Here is a 20,844-nt window from a genome sequence, read left to right on the forward strand (position 1 = left end):
TACCCAAGCTAACCTAACTGTCACCGGAGCTATGTATTCAACAATGCGAGAAATACAAACAGCTTTCGTGCTAACCTAACCTAACCCAACTGTTCCGACCAAGTCTTCATGGTCAGCTTTCGTGGCGTTACGACCAAAGGAGCCGTTTTGGAGGGAGATCGGCGCCGAGCGCGCGTCCCCGCCTCCTATTCGTTTTCCGCGTCGGTCGAGTGAACATCTCTGTTCGCTACCGAGTTGGTTCCCACCACCGAGTCCCGATCAGCTCAGCCTTGATCGGCAGACGATACTGGAAGTACAGCTTCAGTATACGTCCGGTGAGAAGTGAGGAATTCCTGGTCTCTCTTCGTCGAAGTCAGATCACGTAGCCACGTGGTTGAGTGAGGTTATCATAACCTCTTGAACACGTGCGCGCTAATTTCAAGTCGGACTCCCCCCCCCCCCTTTTCTGTCCCCCCTGCTTGATCTCTGTATATACATATATATATAAAATACAGTCACCATACAAACAGAATTATAACCTGTTTTCATTACTATTCAATTTCCCGCCTTTGTCCCGTATCACCCTCACTTACGCACACTGTACGAGAGAGAGAGAGATATACATCGAGCCGAGCCGACAGCAGCAGAGACCAGACCGCAGACGACGACCTGTAGATCCCTTGGAGGAAACCAGCCCCGCCCACGCTTACCACGAGCTTCTACGAAACCGACTTCCGGGGTGCTCTCGAGTTGAACATCCCTGGAGTCTGAACATTTGGTCCTTCGATAGCTGAATCCTCCAGAGCTGGTCTGCCAACATCGTCTAGTCCAGGTTGGTCGTCATTTGCATTTTTCTGTTGTGGTTGCTATTTTTTTGGTCGCCAGCATCCATTTTGTTTTGTCCGTATCCATTGTCCTTTGTTTATTTTTTTTCTCTCCGCGTCCATTTTTTCCTTTGTTTGCTTTGCGTCGCAGTTCAATAATGGAGGCTTTGATTGCTCTTAAAAAGGCACGAAAAGGTATTCGAGCTAAATTAACTCGCAACGCGAATCTATTGGGGGACAATGTAAACCTCATCGAGCTCAAGGCTAGATTCGAAATGATCAAACCACTATTGTCTGAATTTGAATCGGTCCAAGATCAGATAGACGAGCTGGACTAAGAAGAGGCGCAGGCCTCCGAGTCCGTCGTGGACATATTTGATAGGGAATATATGGCCGCCATCGTGCGATACACCGAAGCAATCAATTTACGGGAGCCGCAATTTAACGTTCCGCCATTAGATGTCGTTACATCCGCTGTCACACCTGTGCCGCAGTCACCGATACCGCAATCAAATACAGCAATCAAATTGCCCCAGTTGGAGTTGCCCACGTTTGAGGGCAACATCCAAAATTGGCCCCAATTCGCACAACGCTTCTTGGCCACTATGGCCGGCGAGAATTCGCAAATCGCCCGCTTCCAATACTTGTTGGCAGTCCTGAAAGGAGAACCCAGTCGCGTAGTTAGTGGCCTAGAGTTAGCTGACGATGCCTTCTCCCGCGCGTGGTCCATTTTGGATCAACGCTATAACAATAAAAAAATTGTTATTCAACATCATCTTCAGGCATTATTTGAAGCCGAGCCAGTCGCGAGCAACCATCACGTCAGTTTGCGTCGTCTCATAGATGATGCTAACATGCATGTACGTGCGCTCGTTAACTTGGGCGTCCGGGTCGAGACCTGGAACGAGATTCTGGTGATGTTTATCACCAGAAAACTCGACCGGCACACACTTCAGCAATGGGAGCTTCAGGCTCCCAAGTATGAAGACTGCACGTTTGTCAACATGATGGACTTCCTAACGGGCCAGTGCCAAGCCGTGGCAAATGCCGACTTCGTTCTAAAGGGCGAGTCGAATGCCCAACCTCGAGTTGTCAGTGGCCAAAAGGCGGCCGCGTTACATGTGGGAGGGGAACACCCCTCCTGCATCAACTGTAGCGGAAGTCACTCGCTACTAGCATGCACATCTTTCCGCCGTATGAGCGGTGATGAGCGTAGGGCGGCCGCTATCAAACATAGGTTATGTCTGAACTGTCTGAGACCGGGTCACATGGTTCAAGCGTGCCGAACCAAACAAAGATGCGTGCGTTGCGGTCGGGCGCACCACACGCTCTTGCATGACGCAACGGCGTATCAGGCTTCACCTTCAAACAAGGTCAAAACTTCCCAGAGCCCCCAGAATTCGAAGTACGTCAAACCCGTAGAACCGTCAGCAGTTTTACATTCGGTGAGACACGCGACGCCCTCACATTCCCGCACCGTTTTGTTATGTACCGTAGAAGTACAAGCACGCGGTCGTGATGGGCAGTTGCATAAAGTGCGGGCTTTACTTGATAATGGCTCCGAGGTCAACATAATGTCCGAGGACTTAAGAAGGCGACTCGCCTTGAAGTCAAAAAAGATGGACGTCAACCTGCTGGGAGTAGGTTTAAATAGGACGTCCATCTCCTATGGCGCGGTAGTGCGTATACTACCGCGTCTCCCCAACCAGGGCGCCGGCATGGACATTGATTGCGCAATCATGTCCGACATCACGCATCAACTGCCATCGCGCAATGTGTCTGAGATACGGAGCCATTTGCCGCTCCATCTTCCCCTTGCTGATCCGTCATTTGACTCTCCCGGTACGGTTGATATGGTGATGGGTAGCGACATCTATCATGCCATATTGCGCAACGGAAGGCGCACCATTTCCATTCCTTCACGCGGTGACAGACAAGGAAGCATAACCATGCTAAACACCGCGTACGGTTGGATTTTAGGTGGTTCGATTGCCGCTCCCGCATCATCGAACAATGCACGTAGTTGCAATCTCTCACTCATGCGCTCCATCAGAGCATTCTGGGAACTAGAAGAACCGAACACCTCCAAGGTAGGGTTAGATGAGGGTCATCCCGCCGAGCAGTCATTCATACCTGGGACTACTCGCGATTCTTCGGGTCGGTTTATGGTCAGACTGCCATTCAAGGCAGACAGTCACTTATTAGGCGATTCACGCACTGCGGCGGAAAAAAGATTCCGTGCGCTTAAGGGCAGATTTGCTCGTAACGAACAATTTCGCAATCGTTACGAGGCATTTCTGCAGGAATTTATCGATCTGGGGCATATGTCGGAGTGCAATTCAGAATCCGTCCCAAATTTCTATCTCCCTCACCACGCCGTCTCCAAAGAAAGCAGCCTCACTACAAAGCTACGCGTAGTGTTTGACGGGTCGGCAAAGTCATCTTCGGGAACATCTCTAAATGACGTTCTCCATGTCGGTCCACGAGTTCAGGACGACATATTCGACATTTTATTACGTTTTCGGCAGCACTCAGTTGCAGTGACTGCGGACATCGAAAAGATGTACCGACAAATCAGGGTACATCCAGATGACCAACCATTTCAACGCATTATCTGGGGTTTGGGTAAAGGGGCGCGAACGTATCAGCTAAACACTGTGACGTACAGCACTGCCTGTGCTTCATTCTTGGCAACCCGTTGTTTGAGGGCCTTAGCCGATGAACATAGGGCGGAATTTCCCGAAGCTTCCACAGTGTTAAGCAGAGACTTTTACGTCGATGACTTGCTCTCGGGTGCCAGTAGCGTCCAGGAACTCACAAAACTGGCCGAGCAAATTAACTATATTCTGGCTCGGGCTGGTCTCCCTCTTCGAAAATGGGCTTCCAACACCACTGAACCCATCTCCATAATACCCGCTTCCGATCAGGGCACCGATCACTGCCATGTGATCAGCAAGGACGAGACATCCACTCTCGGATTGAACTGGCACACCAAATGTGACACGTTCGCTTTCCCCATCAATCTGAATACAAATGCGCAATTCACGAAACGGAATATACTAGCCCAAATAGCGCGGTTGTTTGACCCACTGGGCTTATTGGGCCCTACCATCGTTCTTGCAAAACAGTTAATGCAAGAACTATTCCGCGGGGGCCTCAATTGGGACGAGGCTATTCCCGAGAGATTAGCGTCCCAATGGGAGATTTTCATATCACAATTGCCCAAATTGAGGGACATAATGATTCCCAGACATGTTTTATTACCTAACCCGGTGAGCATTACGCTACTCGGGTTTTGCGATGCATCGCAAAAGGCATACGGCGCATGCATTTATGCGCTGTCCACCGACCGATTGGGACATCGCGTCTGTAGATTGTTTTGCGCAAAATCTCGAGTCGCCCCCTTAAAGACTTTGACTATTCCCAGATTGGAACTGTGCGGCGCCCATTTACTTCACACATTGGTAGAGCGAGTTAGAGTCGCAATCACCGTTCCGATTGACGAGGTGATTTTATGGACTGATTCTACCATCGTGTTAGCTTGGCTCAAGGGTGAATCTTCACGTTGGACGACCTTTGTGTCCCATAGGGTAGCCAAAATCCAGTCAATGAGTGGAAAGCATTCCTGGAACCATATAAGTTCCCAGGACAATCCCGCTGATTCTTTGTCTCGAGGATTCATGCCCTCTGAATTACAAACCATGTCATTGTGGTGGAATGAACCCAAATGGATCCTCCAGGACAGGAACACATGGCCAAAGAGCCAGGTTCCCATTGAAGAGCCTCAAATAGAGGCTAAAGGGACGCGTGTAGCCCTAGTCGCTAGTACTAGTGACTGGGAGTTATTATCCCGATACTCTTCGTGGCACACGTTGACCAGAATTACTGCCTATTGCCTACGATTTATCGCGGCGTTGAGAAGAAGGGGGTCCATTAGTGGTCCACTATCGCGTACCGAACTAATCGCCGCGGAAACTAAAATCATCAAGCACGTTCAGTCGCGATTTTACAAAAGGGAAATTGCCCTACTCGAATCAGCGTTGCCAATTCCTAACAATCGCCTGAAGGCCTTAAGACCTTTTTTGGATCCAGAAGGTGCCCTACGGGTGGGAGGGCGATTGAGCCACACTCATTGGCAGTTTGAGCGCAAGCACCCTCTGATTGTTCCAGCTAAAGCCCATATTACGGAGTTGCTAGTTAGAGCCGCTCATGAACAATTACTCCATGCAGGCACACAATTGGTGTCCGCCCACCTTCGAGAAAGGTATTGGCTAATCGGGGGGAGAAACACCGTTAGTCGCGAAATTCGAAGGTGCGTACGGTGCTCCCGGGTCATACCGAGACTTCAACAACCCATAATGGGAGATTTGCCAGCATTACGCACTGCCCCGGCACGTCCGTTCCTTAATTGTGGCGTAGATTACGCCGGCCCGATCCTCATCAAGGAGAAAGCGTCCCGAAATCGGTCTTTCCTGAAAGCCTACATCTGCATATTCGTTTGCCTTGCTACCAAGGCTGTTCATTTAGAGGTAGTGCAGAGTTTAACGTCCAGGGCATTTATCGACGCACTGAAGAGATTCATATCTCGAAGGGGGCTCGTGGCTGAGATCTGGTCCGATAACGCCACTAACTTTATAGGAACCAATAGAATGCTCACTAAACTGCTAGCATCAACCGCTCATAAGCAATCGCTACATTCATTTTGTTCTGAAAAGGGAATGAACTGGCGCTTCATTCCACCACGGGCTCCGCACTTTGGTGGGCTGTGGGAGGCCGCCGTAAAGTCAATGAAGCGCCACTTAAAACGCGTCATGGGTAGTACAACCGTAACGTACGAGTCTTTGAATACTCTAATAACACAAATAGAAGCCGTATTGAACTCGCGACCTTTGACCCCGTTGTCATCTGACCCTTCCGACCTAATTCCCCTCACTCCTGGTCATTTTCTAGTTGGTGGGCCACTGATTGCGCTACCTCAGGAAGATCTGGTCGATCAACCCTTAGCGAGGGTGTCAACTTACAAGCACCTGCAGCAGATGTTGCAGCATTTCTGGAAGAGATGGGCCCGAGAGTACGTCACGCTACTGCAGCAGCGCCACAAGAGTGGCTCCAGGGAGTCACCCAACTTGCAGCCGGGGGATATGGTGATAGTCGCCGAAGAAAACGCACCTCCCTTGGAATGGCCCATGGGACGGATCCTAGCCGTTCATCCTGGCCACGACGGAGTGGTGCGAGTCATCACCATTCGCACAGTAAAGGGAGTTATCAAAAGAGCAGCTCGGCGAGTTGCTCGACTGCCTGTTGAGCAACATTCGGTTAATTTGTGCAACGGTGTGGCGAACGTTCATAACGTCCCACATTAAAGTTGGCGCGTTGTTTGTATCTGTGTTGTGGATTCAGTTTATGTGTTTTAACTTAAGTTTTTGAGTTGCTTTTCTTTTATGCTTCTCTTGTTGGTTTGATTGGTGCTTTGTAATAGAGCTATCAGGATAGATTGGGACATATAACGATTGAACAATATTGTTACCTAGCATTGGTGTTGGTTATTTGTTGGTGTTTTGGTTGTTTGTTTGTCTATTTTTTGTTTGTTTCTTGCCGGCTTAGTCAGCTGCTTATGTAGGATGGGAAATTGACGATGGACTAATGTTATTTTGTTTGCTGACTGGGTTATTTGTTGTGTTGTTTTTTGTTTTTTTGTTATTTTTTTGCTTATTTGCTTGGTTTTTGTATATTTCATTAGTCGCTTGTGCACCATTAATTCTTATTTGTTTTGGAATTCGATCCTCTGACTTCCAACGGGGGGAGTATGTTCCGACCAAGTCTTCATGGTCAGCTTTCGTGGCGTTACGACCAAAGGAGCCGTTTTGGAGGGAGATCGGCGCCGAGCGCGCGTCCCCGCCTCCTATTCGTTTTCCGCGTCGGTCGAGTGAACATCTCTGTTCGCTACCGAGTTGGTTCCCACCACCGAGTCCCGATCAGCTCAGCCTTGATCGGCAGACGATACTGGAAGTACAGCTTCAGTATACGTCCGGTGAGAAGTGAGGAATTCCTGGTCTCTCTTCGTCGAAGTCAGATCACGTAGCCACGTGGTTGAGTGAGGTTATCATAACCTCTTGAACACGTGCGCGCTAATTTCAAGTCGGACTCCCCCCCCCCCCCTTTTCTGTCCCCCCTGCTTGATCTCTGTATATACATATATATATAAAATACAGTCACCATACAAACAGAATTATAACCTGTTTTCATTACTATTCAATTTCCCGCCTTTGTCCCGTATCACCCTCACTTACGCACACTGTACGAGAGAGAGAGAGATATACATCGAGCCGAGCCGACAGCAGCAGAGACCAGACCGCAGACGACGACCTGTAGATCCCTTGGAGGAAACCAGCCCCGCCCACGCTTACCACGAGCTTCTACGAAACCGACTTCCGGGGTGCTCTCGAGTTGAACATCCCTGGAGTCTGAACACCAACCTAACGAGACCATCACCGGGGGAGAGTATTCAACAATGCAAGATATACACCTTACGTGCTTACCCAACCTAACCTCTTCGTCACCGGAGCAAAGTATTTAACAATGCGAGATATACAAACACCTTACGAGCTAACCCAACCTAACCCAACCTAACCCAACCTAACCCAACCTAACCCAACCTAAACCAACCCAACCCAACCTAACCCAACCTAACACAACCTAACCTTCACCAGTACAAAGTATTCAACAATGCAAGATATACACCTTACGTGCTAACCCAACCTAACCCAACCTAACCTAACCATCACCGGTGCAAAGTATTCAACAATATACCTTACTTGCTAACATAACCTAACCCAACCTAACGTAACCATCACCGGAGGAAAGTATTTAACGATGCAAGATATACACCTTACGTGCTAATCCAACCTAACCCAACCTAACCTAGCCATCACCGGTGCAAAGTATTCAACAATACACCTTACTTGCTAACATAACCTAACCCAACCCAACCTAACAATCACCGGTGCAAAGTATTCAACAATACACCAAGTGCTTATTTTTCCGTGAGAGGGGAAAACCTTGCCTGTCCCCCCAGCTCGAATTCCAGGGAGAGTGTGAGATTCTTACTCACTAAAAACCCCTCTCTCTTTCAGCTGCTGCCGGACCCGCACTTAAGCATTACCAGGCAGCAGCTGGCCTTGCGCAATGCGCTCACACAAGAGACGGCAGAGACCCACCTCAGGTCGCGGTGCTCTTATCGAGTCCTACGACTCAGAAGCAGGGTCCTGGCGTCTCTTTTCCCTTTCGGACTGCAACTTCTCCCCGATCACGGAGGCAGCAAAGGCCTCCCAAGCCGACCAGCTGCCTCTGTTGCGGTGCATGGAACCCATCACCATCCCCGTCCACAGCGTTTCCTCCCCGATTGCGGCTTTGAGGGCCTCTCTCGGGGCGTCCCACGCAGGACAGTGAAGCAATGTATGCTCCCACCGCTGCTGCCACTGTATCATGGTGGCATCCCTAGCTTCGCTTCTTTTCAACCCGCCATGTGTCGCCTTTCACTCAACCGCAAGCAGGTCCACAGGCGGTGTGCCAGCGAGCTGGATTTCGAGGTATCGCACCGAATCGCGGAACGGCACCTCAAAGCCCTCCAGCTCCAATTTCGGCGAGCTGAAACCTCTTCGTCTGGTGAAGAACACGGCCTCCGTCTTCTTGACTGCTAATTCCAGCCCAGCGCGATCTAACCATGTCTTCACCCAATAGAGCGCGTCATTGCCGCAGATCTCCACGCTTCTGAGGGATTTCGCAACCACCATGATTGCGACATCGTCAGCAAAAGCAACGGCGCTGGCACCCTCCGAGTGCTCCACCCTCAGTAACCAGTCATACATAGCGTTCCACAGGACTGGTCCGAGGACAGAGCCCTGCGGGACGCCCGACGAGAGTCGCCGCGAGGAGAGATCACCGGTAGTGCCGCACCGGTACTCCAGCAGTCGGTCTTCAAAGTAGCTCTCCAGCAGTCTCGTCAGGTAGCGGGGCACCCGATAGTCCTCCCCGACGGCTTTTAGGATATTATCCCATCGAGCCGAGTTGAAGGCGTTTCGGATGTCCAGTCCGACATGCTTGCTCCGCTTCACAGATCCTTCCCATGCCGATCGTACTGTTCCGACGACATGGTTGACGGCGTCGATAGTTGATCGGCCCCGCCTGAATCCGTATTGAAGCGGGGAGAGTCCCGTGGCGTCTTAGGTATCAGCACGAGCTTTTGCCTCTTTCAAGCCCCGCCGAAGGTCCCCTCCCGCAGGCACGCATTGTAGACGTCGAGTAGGACATCGGGGAAGGCCCTCCCTACCGCCGAGACTATTTTGTTCGGGACTCCATCCGGGCCCGGAGCTTTGTGGGCCATAAGGCCTTTCAGGGCCCGCTCCAGTTCACCCTTTTGGAACAGCAGGCACTTCTCACCATCAATTGGGACGTCGAGCGCTCGCGTTCGCTCCGGGTGTTCCGGAAAGAGCCCATCGACCACAGTTTTCAGATTCTCCGGGTCGTCGAGATAGGGATCGGCCGACCGACCGCGCAGCTTCTGTCGCAATATTCTGTACGGTAGTCCCCACGGATCGGTGTCGACCATCTCACACAGCTCCCGCCAGTTTTTACTGTTTTTTACTGTTCTTGATGGCACCCTTGAGTGCCCTGGAGTGCCTTCCGCGCATTTTGATACAGTTCATCCGCCTCCGGGGTGTGCCCCACTCTCTGCGCAAGCCGTCTGAGGGCGAGGCAACTCTTACGGAGCCCAGCTATGGTGTCGTTCCACCAATACACCGGCCTCCTCATAGTGCCCCTCCCTCTTCGAGTAATTGTAGAGTCTCACGCACGTTTGGTTAGCACGCCGAGCGCCTCTACCATTGCCTCGGTCCCGGGAGCAGAGTAAACTGTCCCACTGCCAGCAGAGAACGTCTCTTCGAGTGCCAGGACATCGAGACTGCGGATGCACCAGCCAATCTCGTTGGCGATTGGGCCCCCGCGACCAGCCGGGGCACCCACGATCTCATACCAGATGTACTGGTGGTCGCTGTGCGAGTAGTCGTCCAAGACCTTCCAGTTGTTGATTCTGCCCACAATGCCATTGTCAACGAAGGTGACGTCAACGACGGAGCCACCGGCTAACCTAACCTAACCTAACCTAACCTTACTGGAAAAGACTTCGATAATGGTTTGATGTAGTTTATTGAAATGTAAAATCTGCACGTGGTGGTTCAGCGGAGCGTACGAGAACACAACTTCTACGTACGCCGTCTTTTCGCTGACTACTCGACCGTAGCGTTATTCCGCTTGGGTCCACACTACTTCCAACTCGTCAATAATGCCAATCGACAATCAGTTAATAAGACTGTTTGCCACACGTCATTATAAAAGTCGGAACATAGTCCCACATAGGAAAACTGTTGAACAATACAGTTATTCTACAGAGTTACAGCATTACTGACGAGTCGTTTACAATAAATCATAGCTCTTAAAATAATTAAATAGAGGGTGAATAATGAAACCTTTGCCTCATCCAGTGTGAGGATAAAATCAATTTATTGGTTCAGTAATATTTCAACTTATAGGTATACCTCTGGTGAATGTTATTTCTATTTACATTAAAATTTTTGAAATCTCCTTTGAAGCTGTGAATAAGCATTACAAGATAAGTTTACTTTAAAGAAGAGAGAGTGGACTGTATATGGTTTAACTTAAGCATTCCTCATCTTGATGTTAACTTAGACAATACAATGTTGACACTATTACAGTTGTCAATACAGATCAGCTATTACCGATCAACTAAACTTGATTAGTGAGTGTAATGCTCCTAAGTTAACTTGATTTCATCAACAAGTAACACAAACATTGCTAAATTACAAGTAAATTGGAAAGTCATTCATTCATTCCTACAAGCAGGAAATGAAGGCGAACTATGATTATAGATGTCTCTACGTTAAACATCGAAATGTTCAGTATTATAATATTTACTTATTCTATGATTCACATAAATACTATAAACAGTAAGAGTTAACTTATGTTTTCATAACAAGAAACATAAGACCTGCGGATGACTCCCGGCAGGTTATAATTAAGTAGACATGAAATAATTTAAGATGCTCCATTAAGTTTGGCTTGGAGACTAACATTAACAAATCATGAATATAATTTTAACTGTCAAATTTGAACAGTTTATTTTAAACTCGGATATAATCCTTCCGAGTGATGACATGAGACAAGTCTTATATTATAAAGACAAAATGATTAGATTAAATTCGGAGATATATACTGCCGAATGTTAAAATGAAAATAGCTTAAATTATACACACAACACAATTAAAGTGAATTACGGAGTATTACTATTAACATTGAATGATTTAAACTCATGATTACATCTAATAAGTAATATGAGTTGGGGGTAGTGTCTTCGGGTTAAACTAAGCTACCGAAGTTGACGGAATTGAAGCTGCTGTTTCTCCTCCATCTTGCTGATCTTCCTTCCTGTCAAGTGGTCCTTGTGGTAGAATCGGCAATGGCGCCACTAGATGACTGGACCGACGAAACTCTCCGCTGGCAGTAAAGACGTCGACGACTCGAACTCTGCCATCTGGTCCGGGATACAATTTAGTGACTCGACCCAAGACCCATCGGGTTGGCAGCATGTGTTCCTCCTTTAACAGGACCATTTGACCCACACTCAGATTGTTGCTCGAGTCCTTCTTCCATTTGTGTCGTAACTGCAAAGAATGTAAATATTCCGCCGACCAACGTTTCCAAAATGCTGCTGTGGTCAATTGTATCTGAAGCAGATTGGCATGGACATTAGTGTTATATTTAACCTCCATTGGAAGAGCGAGTAAGGATCTGCCAATTAAGAAATGTCCAGGTGTGAGGGGTAAAAGGTCTAGTGGATCCGATGACAAGGGACTAAGAGGACGGGAATTCATGCAAGCTTCTATTTGAGTCAATACCGTACAAAATGATTCGAAATTTAAGGTGGTGGCCTTTAACACCTTGTTTAAATGAATTTTCATGGATTTAACCGCTGCTTCCCACAGCCCTCCCATGTGAGGCGCCCTTGGCGGGTTAAACTTCCAACGAATCCCTTCGGAGGCTACATACCGTAGTAGCTTCTCCTCATGAGGACGTTCGTAAATTAATTTTACTAAATTAACGAGTTCACGACTTGCACCGACAAAATTAGTAGCATTGTCGGAATATATCGTATTGGGCCTGCCACGTCTGGCTACGAATCTTCTTAAACAATTTAAGAAATTTGAACTCGTTAAGTCTCCGACAAGTTCCAAGTGAACTGCCTTACTGGAAAAACACACAAAGACACAAACGTAACCCTTAATTATCTTAGAATTCTTATTGCAACCACTCTTCACAGGAAAAGGTCCTGCGAAGTCTATCCCCGCATGACTGAAAGGAAAATTCGCAGTGGTACGTTCAAGCGGGAGTAATCCCATTAATCTATTGTGTGACAGTGGTTTATTTCTGAAACAAATGACACATGAACGCACCACTCCTTTGACAGTATTATGTCCGGCCAATGGCCAATAGGTCTGCCGCAATAACGACAGTAAGGCTTGAGTACCCAAGTGAATATATTTCAAGTGTGCATCTCGGACAATCATGTGTGTAAGTTTATGCTTATTTGACAAGATAATGGGTGACGTTGATAGAGTTGTTCCCAGAGGAAGTCTACTTCCAACACAAATTAAATTCTCATGGAATAGAGGGGACAATTTAGCTAATTTACTGCTACTGGGAATTGGATGTCCCTTGCTCAGCAAATGATATTCCAATGGAAATGATTCCATTTGCGATAACCTAATCAAATTATTTAAAGCATCTTTTAATTCTAAAGCGGACGGTTCGTTATTTTCTTTAACGTTTAATTGTTTATTCCTTAGTGGCCGACGAACATATGATAAAACTCGAAGGAGTCTTGGAAGATGAGAATATTTATCTATCCAATTATTTTCCCTCACAAGGGTAGCGTTAGTGACTACCCTTCTCTCTGGAAGATCTATTGTGATCTCAGGAGGTCTTCGAGGCCATCGTGATTCATCTAATTTCAACCAACTAGGGCCGTCCCACCATAACGAATTATGATTTAATTCTGATGGTTGAGTCCCTCGAGAAATTAAATCTGCTGGATTGTCTGTAGAGGAGACATGGTACCACTCAATGGGTTGAGATATTGATTGGATTTCGGCCACTCGATTGGCAACGAAGGTAGTCCATTTACATGACTCTCCCCTAATCCAATGCGATGCGACGGTTGAATCCGTCCAATAATATTTTTCATTAATATGAATTGTTAATTGGTCTATTGTTGACTTCATTAACTTTGATAATAACATAGCGGAGCACAGCTCTAAACGCGGAATAGTTACAAAACTGAGCGGAGCGACTCTCGAACGAGAACACACAAGATGACATTTGGAATTTCCCAATTGATCAGTACATTTTACATAAATACAAGCACCATAAGCTTTCTCGGATGCGTCACAAAATCCGTGTGCCTGTATATTAATGGCATTATTTAGTATTATCAATCTAGGAATTTTATAAAGTTTCATGACTGTATTGGATAATTGACAATCCTTCCATTTTTTGAAGATTGTCTGAGGAATGAGTTCAATAAGTTTTAATAAAAATAAATTTAACCAATCTGATTGGACACTAGGTCCCACCATCAAAATATTATTTAGTGAGATATTGGACGTTGTCTTTGCGGACGCATCAAAAACTACACGATATTTAGTGGTAAGGCTAGACTCCTTAACTACGACGTGATGAGGTGAATAACAATGAACCTCATGTGCCTCCGGAGGTTCACACTCTGACATATGTCCTGAATTTATATACTCTTCTAAAACTTTATTGTATTCCATTTTAAAATTATTATTGGCTAAAAAACGTCTTTCCAAAGTTTTGTGTCTTTTCTCCGCAATGTGCAATGAACTTCCTAATACTACCGGGGAATTTTTATATGGTAAAGCTACACAAAATCTACCGTTTTTATCTCGTGATGTGTGTGCTTGGAAATGTTCCTCACATCTTTTCTCCTCAAGAGATTGATGTTTTACAATAGGAACCTGGTCTATCATCCAAAAGTTTTGAATGTGACTGTCTAATTGACTTAAGCCTATGTGGCTCTTCCCTGGAGCATTATTTACCTCGGGATATGGACCAACTATTGTCCATCCGAATTCGGTATCCTTTAAGATAGGCATACCTTTTCCTAACTGGATGGTTCCTGCTTTCATAGCATGAACGCAAATCTCGGCGCCGAGCAATAAATCGATTGGCGTCGGTTTATTCCAAAGGGGATCTGATAACTTGATTCCCGCTGGTATTGAAATTAACTGTTGATCCAGTTTCACAGTTGGAATTTCGCCAGTAATTTCTGGTAATACCAAACACAACACTTTGGTTGAGTAATTAGTGGTTGAAGACCTTATGGTCACCTTGGTGATGTGACGAATGCTACTTTCTTGATTAGCGATACCTACAATTTTTTGAGAGATTTTCTCTAACTTGAAGTTATTCTTCTTAGCGAAAGATGTGGTAACATAGTTGACTTGTGAGCCGGAATCTAATAATGTGCGACCCTTAACGACCGTTCCATTGGACGTTATAATGTCTACTTGTACCGTGGGTAAAATTATCTCCCTTTGAGAGAAATAAGTAGAATGAGCATTAATTGACTTCCTTCCCGTATTATTTGAACTAAATGTATCGTCCTGATGCAACAAAGTATGATGGTTTTGTTTGCACCTTAAGCAATTATAGTTAGACTTGCAATTTGTTATCTTATGCGATGAATTTAAACATTTAAAACACATGTTATTAGATTTAACGAATTCATTTCTTTCCAAACTGGATTTTGCTTTGAATTTATCACATTTGCCTATGAAATGAGTATTTCGACAGAATGCGCATGCGTTTACCTTACTTGATGGGTTTTTGTTCGCGACATGAGTTCTCATGATTCTTTGACGACTATGAGGGAATTCCTTCACCGTAGTTACAGATGCAGTAGATTGTAATACATTACATCTATTCTGCAAGAATGTCTCTAAACTTTCATATGGTGGCATTTCTCTGCTAACCAGCGATATTTCCCAGTCTCTTACTAGATTAAAAGGTAATTTCCTTAGAACTAAACATGTTACCCATGGATCTAAAATTTCTCTCGCGTAACCCAACGATTCAATGTTTTTAATACACACTGTTACCTGATTCAATAGATTTCTCAATTCGATATGTGATTCTCTTGTGATTAATTTTAAGTCACAAAGTGAATTAATCCTAGTTTTGAGATTAAGTCTTGGTAAATTATATTGCTTGTCTAAAATACTCCAAGCTATTTCGTAATTGTCTGAGCTAATATCTAAACCTGATACAGCTGCCAAAGCGGGACCGATTAAGGATTGATGCAAATATTGCAATTTCGTGACATTCGAATATTCCGTTTTGTTTCCTTTTATATTCTTAAAAGCTTGTTGAAACGATTGCCATTCAGATGGATCTCCCTGAAATGTGGGAATGGTTAACGTCGGTAACTTATCTCTAGCAAATTTAATTGTTGCTTGCTCTACCTTTAGTTTACTATCTTGAAAGGATTGGCAATCTAATGCTGCTTTAAGATTTTTAACTGTTATTGTAATTGCATCGTACTCTTCGTCTATTTTGGCCGCTTTCGGTATGTCTGTAAGGTTATCTAAATACTCGTAATGGAGTTTTCGGACATAATCGTATGCTTCTTTAATGGTTTGATACTGTCCTTCATCTAATTCGGAGGATTTATCTATTTTTCCTTTTAGTCTTTGTACCGCGCCTGAATACCTTAATTCTATTGACGTCATTATAACTTCTAGTTTATTTTCCTTCGCTAATATTTCTATCGATTGAGTCTGACTTCGAGTCTGATGTATTCTAGAGCTTGACCTGTCTCTAATAGGTTCTACGTCCCTAGTTGGATTTCGACCTTTATGCGACTGGGAAGTCGAAGCTTCTATTTCCTCGTTTTCAGCACTTGACATTTGTTTCAGAAAGTTGCACTATTTCGTCTCATAAATACAGTTATTCTCTACTATAGCTGTCAATTGAACTATTCGTAGAGATAAGGTAATAATATTCAATGATTAACCGTGAATCTTAATATTCTACTTTAACTATTATCACCAGAATCTATCCAACATATTTTGGAAGAAATAACAACCCTAAATTGGTGGGTGCTTGATTTAAACCACTTTGGGGCTACAAGTCTTGTGATTTATTTTAAATCACCACTGTTTCATCACACATTATGAAACAAAGAGATCTACCGATGTATGAATATACCGGTACGTACTTGGCTTAAGCCACTTTGGGGCTACAAGTGTAATTCCACATTTATCGTGGAGGGGGGGGGGGAGGATGTTTCTACACACATTAAGAAACAAATAGATCTACCGATGTATGAATATACCGGTACGTACTTGGTTTAAGCCACTTTGGGGCTACAAGTGTAATTCCACATTTATCGTGGAGGGGGGGGGGGAGGGTGTTTCTACACACATTAAGAAACAAATAGATCTACCGATGTATGAATATACCGGTACGTACTTGCTTTAAACCACTTTGGGGCTACAAGTATAATTCCACATTTATTGTGGAGGGGGGGGGGGAGGGTGTTTCTACACACATTAAGAAACAAAGATCTACCGATGTATGAATATACCGGTATGTACTTGTTTTAAACCACTTTGGGGCTACAAGTATAATTCCCCACGTGCTTTGCTAATTTTACACTACATCTGATTTTACACTTTTAATACGAAATTCGATGCGACCGATGAAACATTCCTTCGTAGCGCGATATTATTTTATACAATCGCGTTAATTAATTGTTATACTTTAAAACATATTTTAAAAACTGACCTACCCACATGATTGCCTTTTGAACAGATTGCCTGAGATTGAATACATTCACTTACTTGAATATCCTTTACGATGTTTATGTGATCGTTCCGATAATTTTGGATTACCTCTGTGTCCCATGCGTCTTTGTAGGTTATGTTTTTATTTATATATTTTCTGCGTCAATCACGCGGTCATGTACCTCTGTACATCAATCAATATATTGCTGAAATAGAAGCAAACATGTTATTAGTATTGGAAAGGTATGGATAGTAACAAAGGAACGATACCGATTTCTTAATTGACATCCATTTTTTCTCGACCACGTTTTTTCCTATTGGTTTTCCCGTTTGGTGTTGTGGCCTAGGTTACTGGTGTCCGGTTCGAAATGACCATCATGGAAAAGACTTCGATAATGGTTTGATGTAGTTTATTGAAATGTAAAATCTGCACGTGGTGGTTCAGCGGAGCGTACGAGAACACAACTTCTACGTACGCCGTCTTTTCGCTGACTACTCGACCGTAGCGTTCTTCCGCTTGGGTCCACACTACTTCCAACTCGTCAATAATGCCAATCGACAATCAGTTAATAAGACTGTTTGCCACACGTCATTATAAAAGTCGGAACACTTACCCAACTAATAATAATAATGCACCTAAAAATAATGCACATGCTTAATTAAATAATGCATATGCTAAATTAAATAATGCTCATGCTAAATTAAATAATGCACATGCTAAATTAAATTTACATTATCCAGTAAATGTTTTTCTCTGCATAGCATGGCGTTTTTTATTCCATCAGCAATAGTATTATTCTGAATTTTAAACAAACGAAAAATAATGCTCTTCCACTCCTTGTAAAATTCACCAGGAGTCAAGTCTTCTGCTTGCAATATTTTTGTCACTATACATATAAGGATGACGAAACAAGACTTCAAGTTCGGAGAAAAAATGGTCGGAGTCGCTCATTTTTCACGACTCCGACTACGGCCAAAACACCGCGACTCCACGACTCCGACTCCACAGCCCTGGTTTTATCGTTTCTGACATAAGATACAATTCGAATTTGAGCCAAACTAGACTACAAACTTTAATGAGCAATTATCATCAATATTAGAATCGATCACATGGTACTCGATAGCTCTCGACGAAAGTAATGATCGAAAAGATACTGCACAGTTATTAATTTTCAAACGCGGATGTAAGGGGCCGTTCAAGTATTACGTAAGCACTATAGGGGGGCGGGGGGGTCTTTGCTTTGTTTATTTTTAATGACATGGGGGTTGGGGGAGTCGAGATGGTGATTACGTCAGCAGTAGTTATTTTTTTTTACACATTGGCAACCCACACTTTATCTATGCTTGAAAACCAAACACATATTCGGGGATTCCCACTAATAATCAATACGTTTAGGTACTCGCTTAGAAGCGAGTGGGGGAATTACCACGCGCTACTCACTTGTCAAAATTTCTATATTCTATATTTTATAACTGCTGCTCATGAATCAATAAAAAAAAACAGAATACATTAAAAGAAAAATGCATATAGGTACCAATGTTTACGTAAGCATGGGAGGGGGGGTAAGAGCTTTCCTTACTTTTGCTGACAAGGGGGAGGAGGGGGTAAATAATTGTAATAAATCTGCTTACGTAATACTTGAACGGCCCCTAACTCTAAATTTGAAATTATTGAACAGCTTTTGTCATTGGAATCATATAAAGATCAAACAGGAGCTGATATTTTTGAAAAAAATTGTTAATTGCTTAAAAAAATATAATTTACAATGGAACAAATTGGTAACAATAACAACTGAACTTGGAGCACCAAGTTTGACCATTAAAGGAAATCCAGGATAGAATTTGCGAAAATTGTCCTGATTACAATTTAATTATAATTCATTGTATTATACATACATATGTACATATGTACATCAACAAGTATTGTACAAAAATTTGTTAAAAGTTGAACATGTGACATCTTGTATTATTAAACTTGTAAATTTAATACGATCGAGTGGCTTGAAACACAGACAATTCATTGCTTTTCTTCAAGATATTGAATCTGAGTTCACAGATATTATTTATCATAATCATATTCGATGGCCTTAGCCTAGGAAAAATACTTCGGCGAGTATGGGATACAAAAGAATAAATCGTTTTTTTTTTTTAAATGAAAAATATTATCGACTTTCCCGAATTAACTGATAATGACTGGCTGTGTGATTTTGCATTTACTTTGGACATCGTGACACATTTAAATACTTTCAACACAGTGGAAAATTTATATGTCCAAGGGGAAACCAAGGGGAAAATTTATATGTCCATGATATGATGAAAAGTTTGAATGGATTTAAATTAAAACTACGACTTTTTCTTCACCATTTATTTATTAAACAGGTAGACCAGTTTTCAACCATGAAATTGCTGAAGATACCAGAAAATAAATTTGAAGAATATGGTGAAATTATCAACGATTTAAGTGGTGAGTTTCCATGAAGATTTGGCGACTTCCGAAAAATTGAGATAGGCTTGGCAACTATACGAGATCAATTGCAATATATATTGATAGCGAATCAACGGAAATATAAATTAAGATTAAATATTTACAATGGAGTGCTGATTTAAGGGAGTTACACCGTCATGAAGAAATTTGAAAAATTTTACAACGCCCTTAATACGGAAAAATTCGACAAACTTAAAGATGTTGCTCAAAAAATGCTGGTGGTTTTTTGATCAACCTACATATGTATGTATGTAAACAAACATTTTCAATAAAACAGTTTCATTCATCAAATTAACTTATTTTTTGTATGAAATTTAAAAAAAAATTATGTTTTAATTGCTTTCACGATAATGAATAATGTATATTTAAAAAAAAAATGCATTTTAGTTGCGGCCCGGCGCTCATTTTTAATTTCTAATGTGGCCCTTCATCCAAAAAATTTGCCCAGGCCTGCTTTAGAGGTAAGTTTTATTTATCAATTCCGTCCCCTTTCGCTTTTGTCTCGGGCGTTTTTTTCTTTATTTTTTATTTTTAATTTTTCCAATTATGAGGCTAAATACACATTTTAAGCAATTTGACTCCCAATCGTGTTTACTAATATGTACAAGAAAAGCTGATATTTGGTTCTGTTCACAGATAATGATTACGCTAAATTCGAAAACATTTCAATAGATGTCATGTTTCTTTTCTTTAATTAAATACATTAACGTAATCACCTTTCTCTGTTTTTAATATCTCGTGTATATATTTTTTTATAAATACCAGTTATCGGTTTAATCGAGTATACTCAATCCAAAAATATCTACATATTTCCTTTTATTTTCGTATTATTATTGTATTATAGAATCAACAATAATAACAGATTGCATCAAAATATTTGTATAACTAAAGAATAAATACATTATCACTATTATTGAAATTCATTCGAATAAGTCACAAATGAAATTTAGCATCACACAAGATGATAACCTTTAGTTTTTTATGTAGTTTATTTCCAACCATACTAAATATTATCATTGGTATTTCGTTTATTGAATTCGTAATTTCATAATTTATTACACTCAAAGTGTAATACATATATTATTAGAATATTTTCAATAAACTCAAGAATGTGACATTAGATAATGTAACAATAGATTTCTGTTAACTATATTTTATAAATCACGTGTATATTTACATTTTTTACATATAATACTTATCCATACATACGTACATACATATGTAATGCAATTAGATATTTATGTATGTATGTATGTATATGATTGTAATCTAAAGCAAGGTGATATAGCTTATTGTTATTGAATTGGTTGCTTCACAAATTATTTATTGTTATTATATAAACTTCGCATTATTTTTTATCGCATTAACTACGCGATAAACATAAACTACGTGATTTAATATTCGCGCGTACTTCAATATTCGTAGGATAAATAAAATTTCAACCGCACATAAATTGCATCGCAGGAGGTCCAAGATTTGACGTACATACTCATCTCATATCAACTGTTGCTATTCGCTACTCAGGCGTTTTCAATTGGATGTATTTAATTAATTTTTGTATTTACATACATATGTACATTCACGCCGTAGCTTATAAGTTTTTTTTTTACTCCAACCC

General features: G+C 42.8%; 1 protein-coding gene and 1 long non-coding RNA gene across 2 annotated transcripts; both read left to right on the forward strand.

Moving 5' to 3' along the window:
* The first annotated feature begins 1,192 nt into the window (after positions 1-1,192).
* LOC143921314 (uncharacterized) lies at positions 1,193-6,166 on the forward strand. Its single transcript, XM_077444562.1, has one exon. The coding sequence runs from the start codon at positions 1,193-1,195 to the stop codon at positions 6,164-6,166; it is 4,974 nt and encodes a 1,657-aa protein (XP_077300688.1).
* Positions 6,167-10,345: 4,179 nt separating this feature from the next.
* On the forward strand, positions 10,346-15,711 carry LOC143920889 (uncharacterized). Its single transcript, XR_013261376.1, has 2 exons — positions 10,346-13,939; positions 15,441-15,711. It is a non-coding gene; the product is annotated as an uncharacterized LOC143920889 (long non-coding RNA).
* The last annotated feature ends 5,133 nt before the right edge of the window (positions 15,712-20,844 follow it).

Source organism: Arctopsyche grandis, chromosome 13 (assembly GCF_051622035.1).
Source record: "Arctopsyche grandis isolate Sample6627 chromosome 13, ASM5162203v2, whole genome shotgun sequence".
NCBI classification, from domain to species: domain Eukaryota; kingdom Metazoa; phylum Arthropoda; class Insecta; order Trichoptera; family Hydropsychidae; genus Arctopsyche; species Arctopsyche grandis.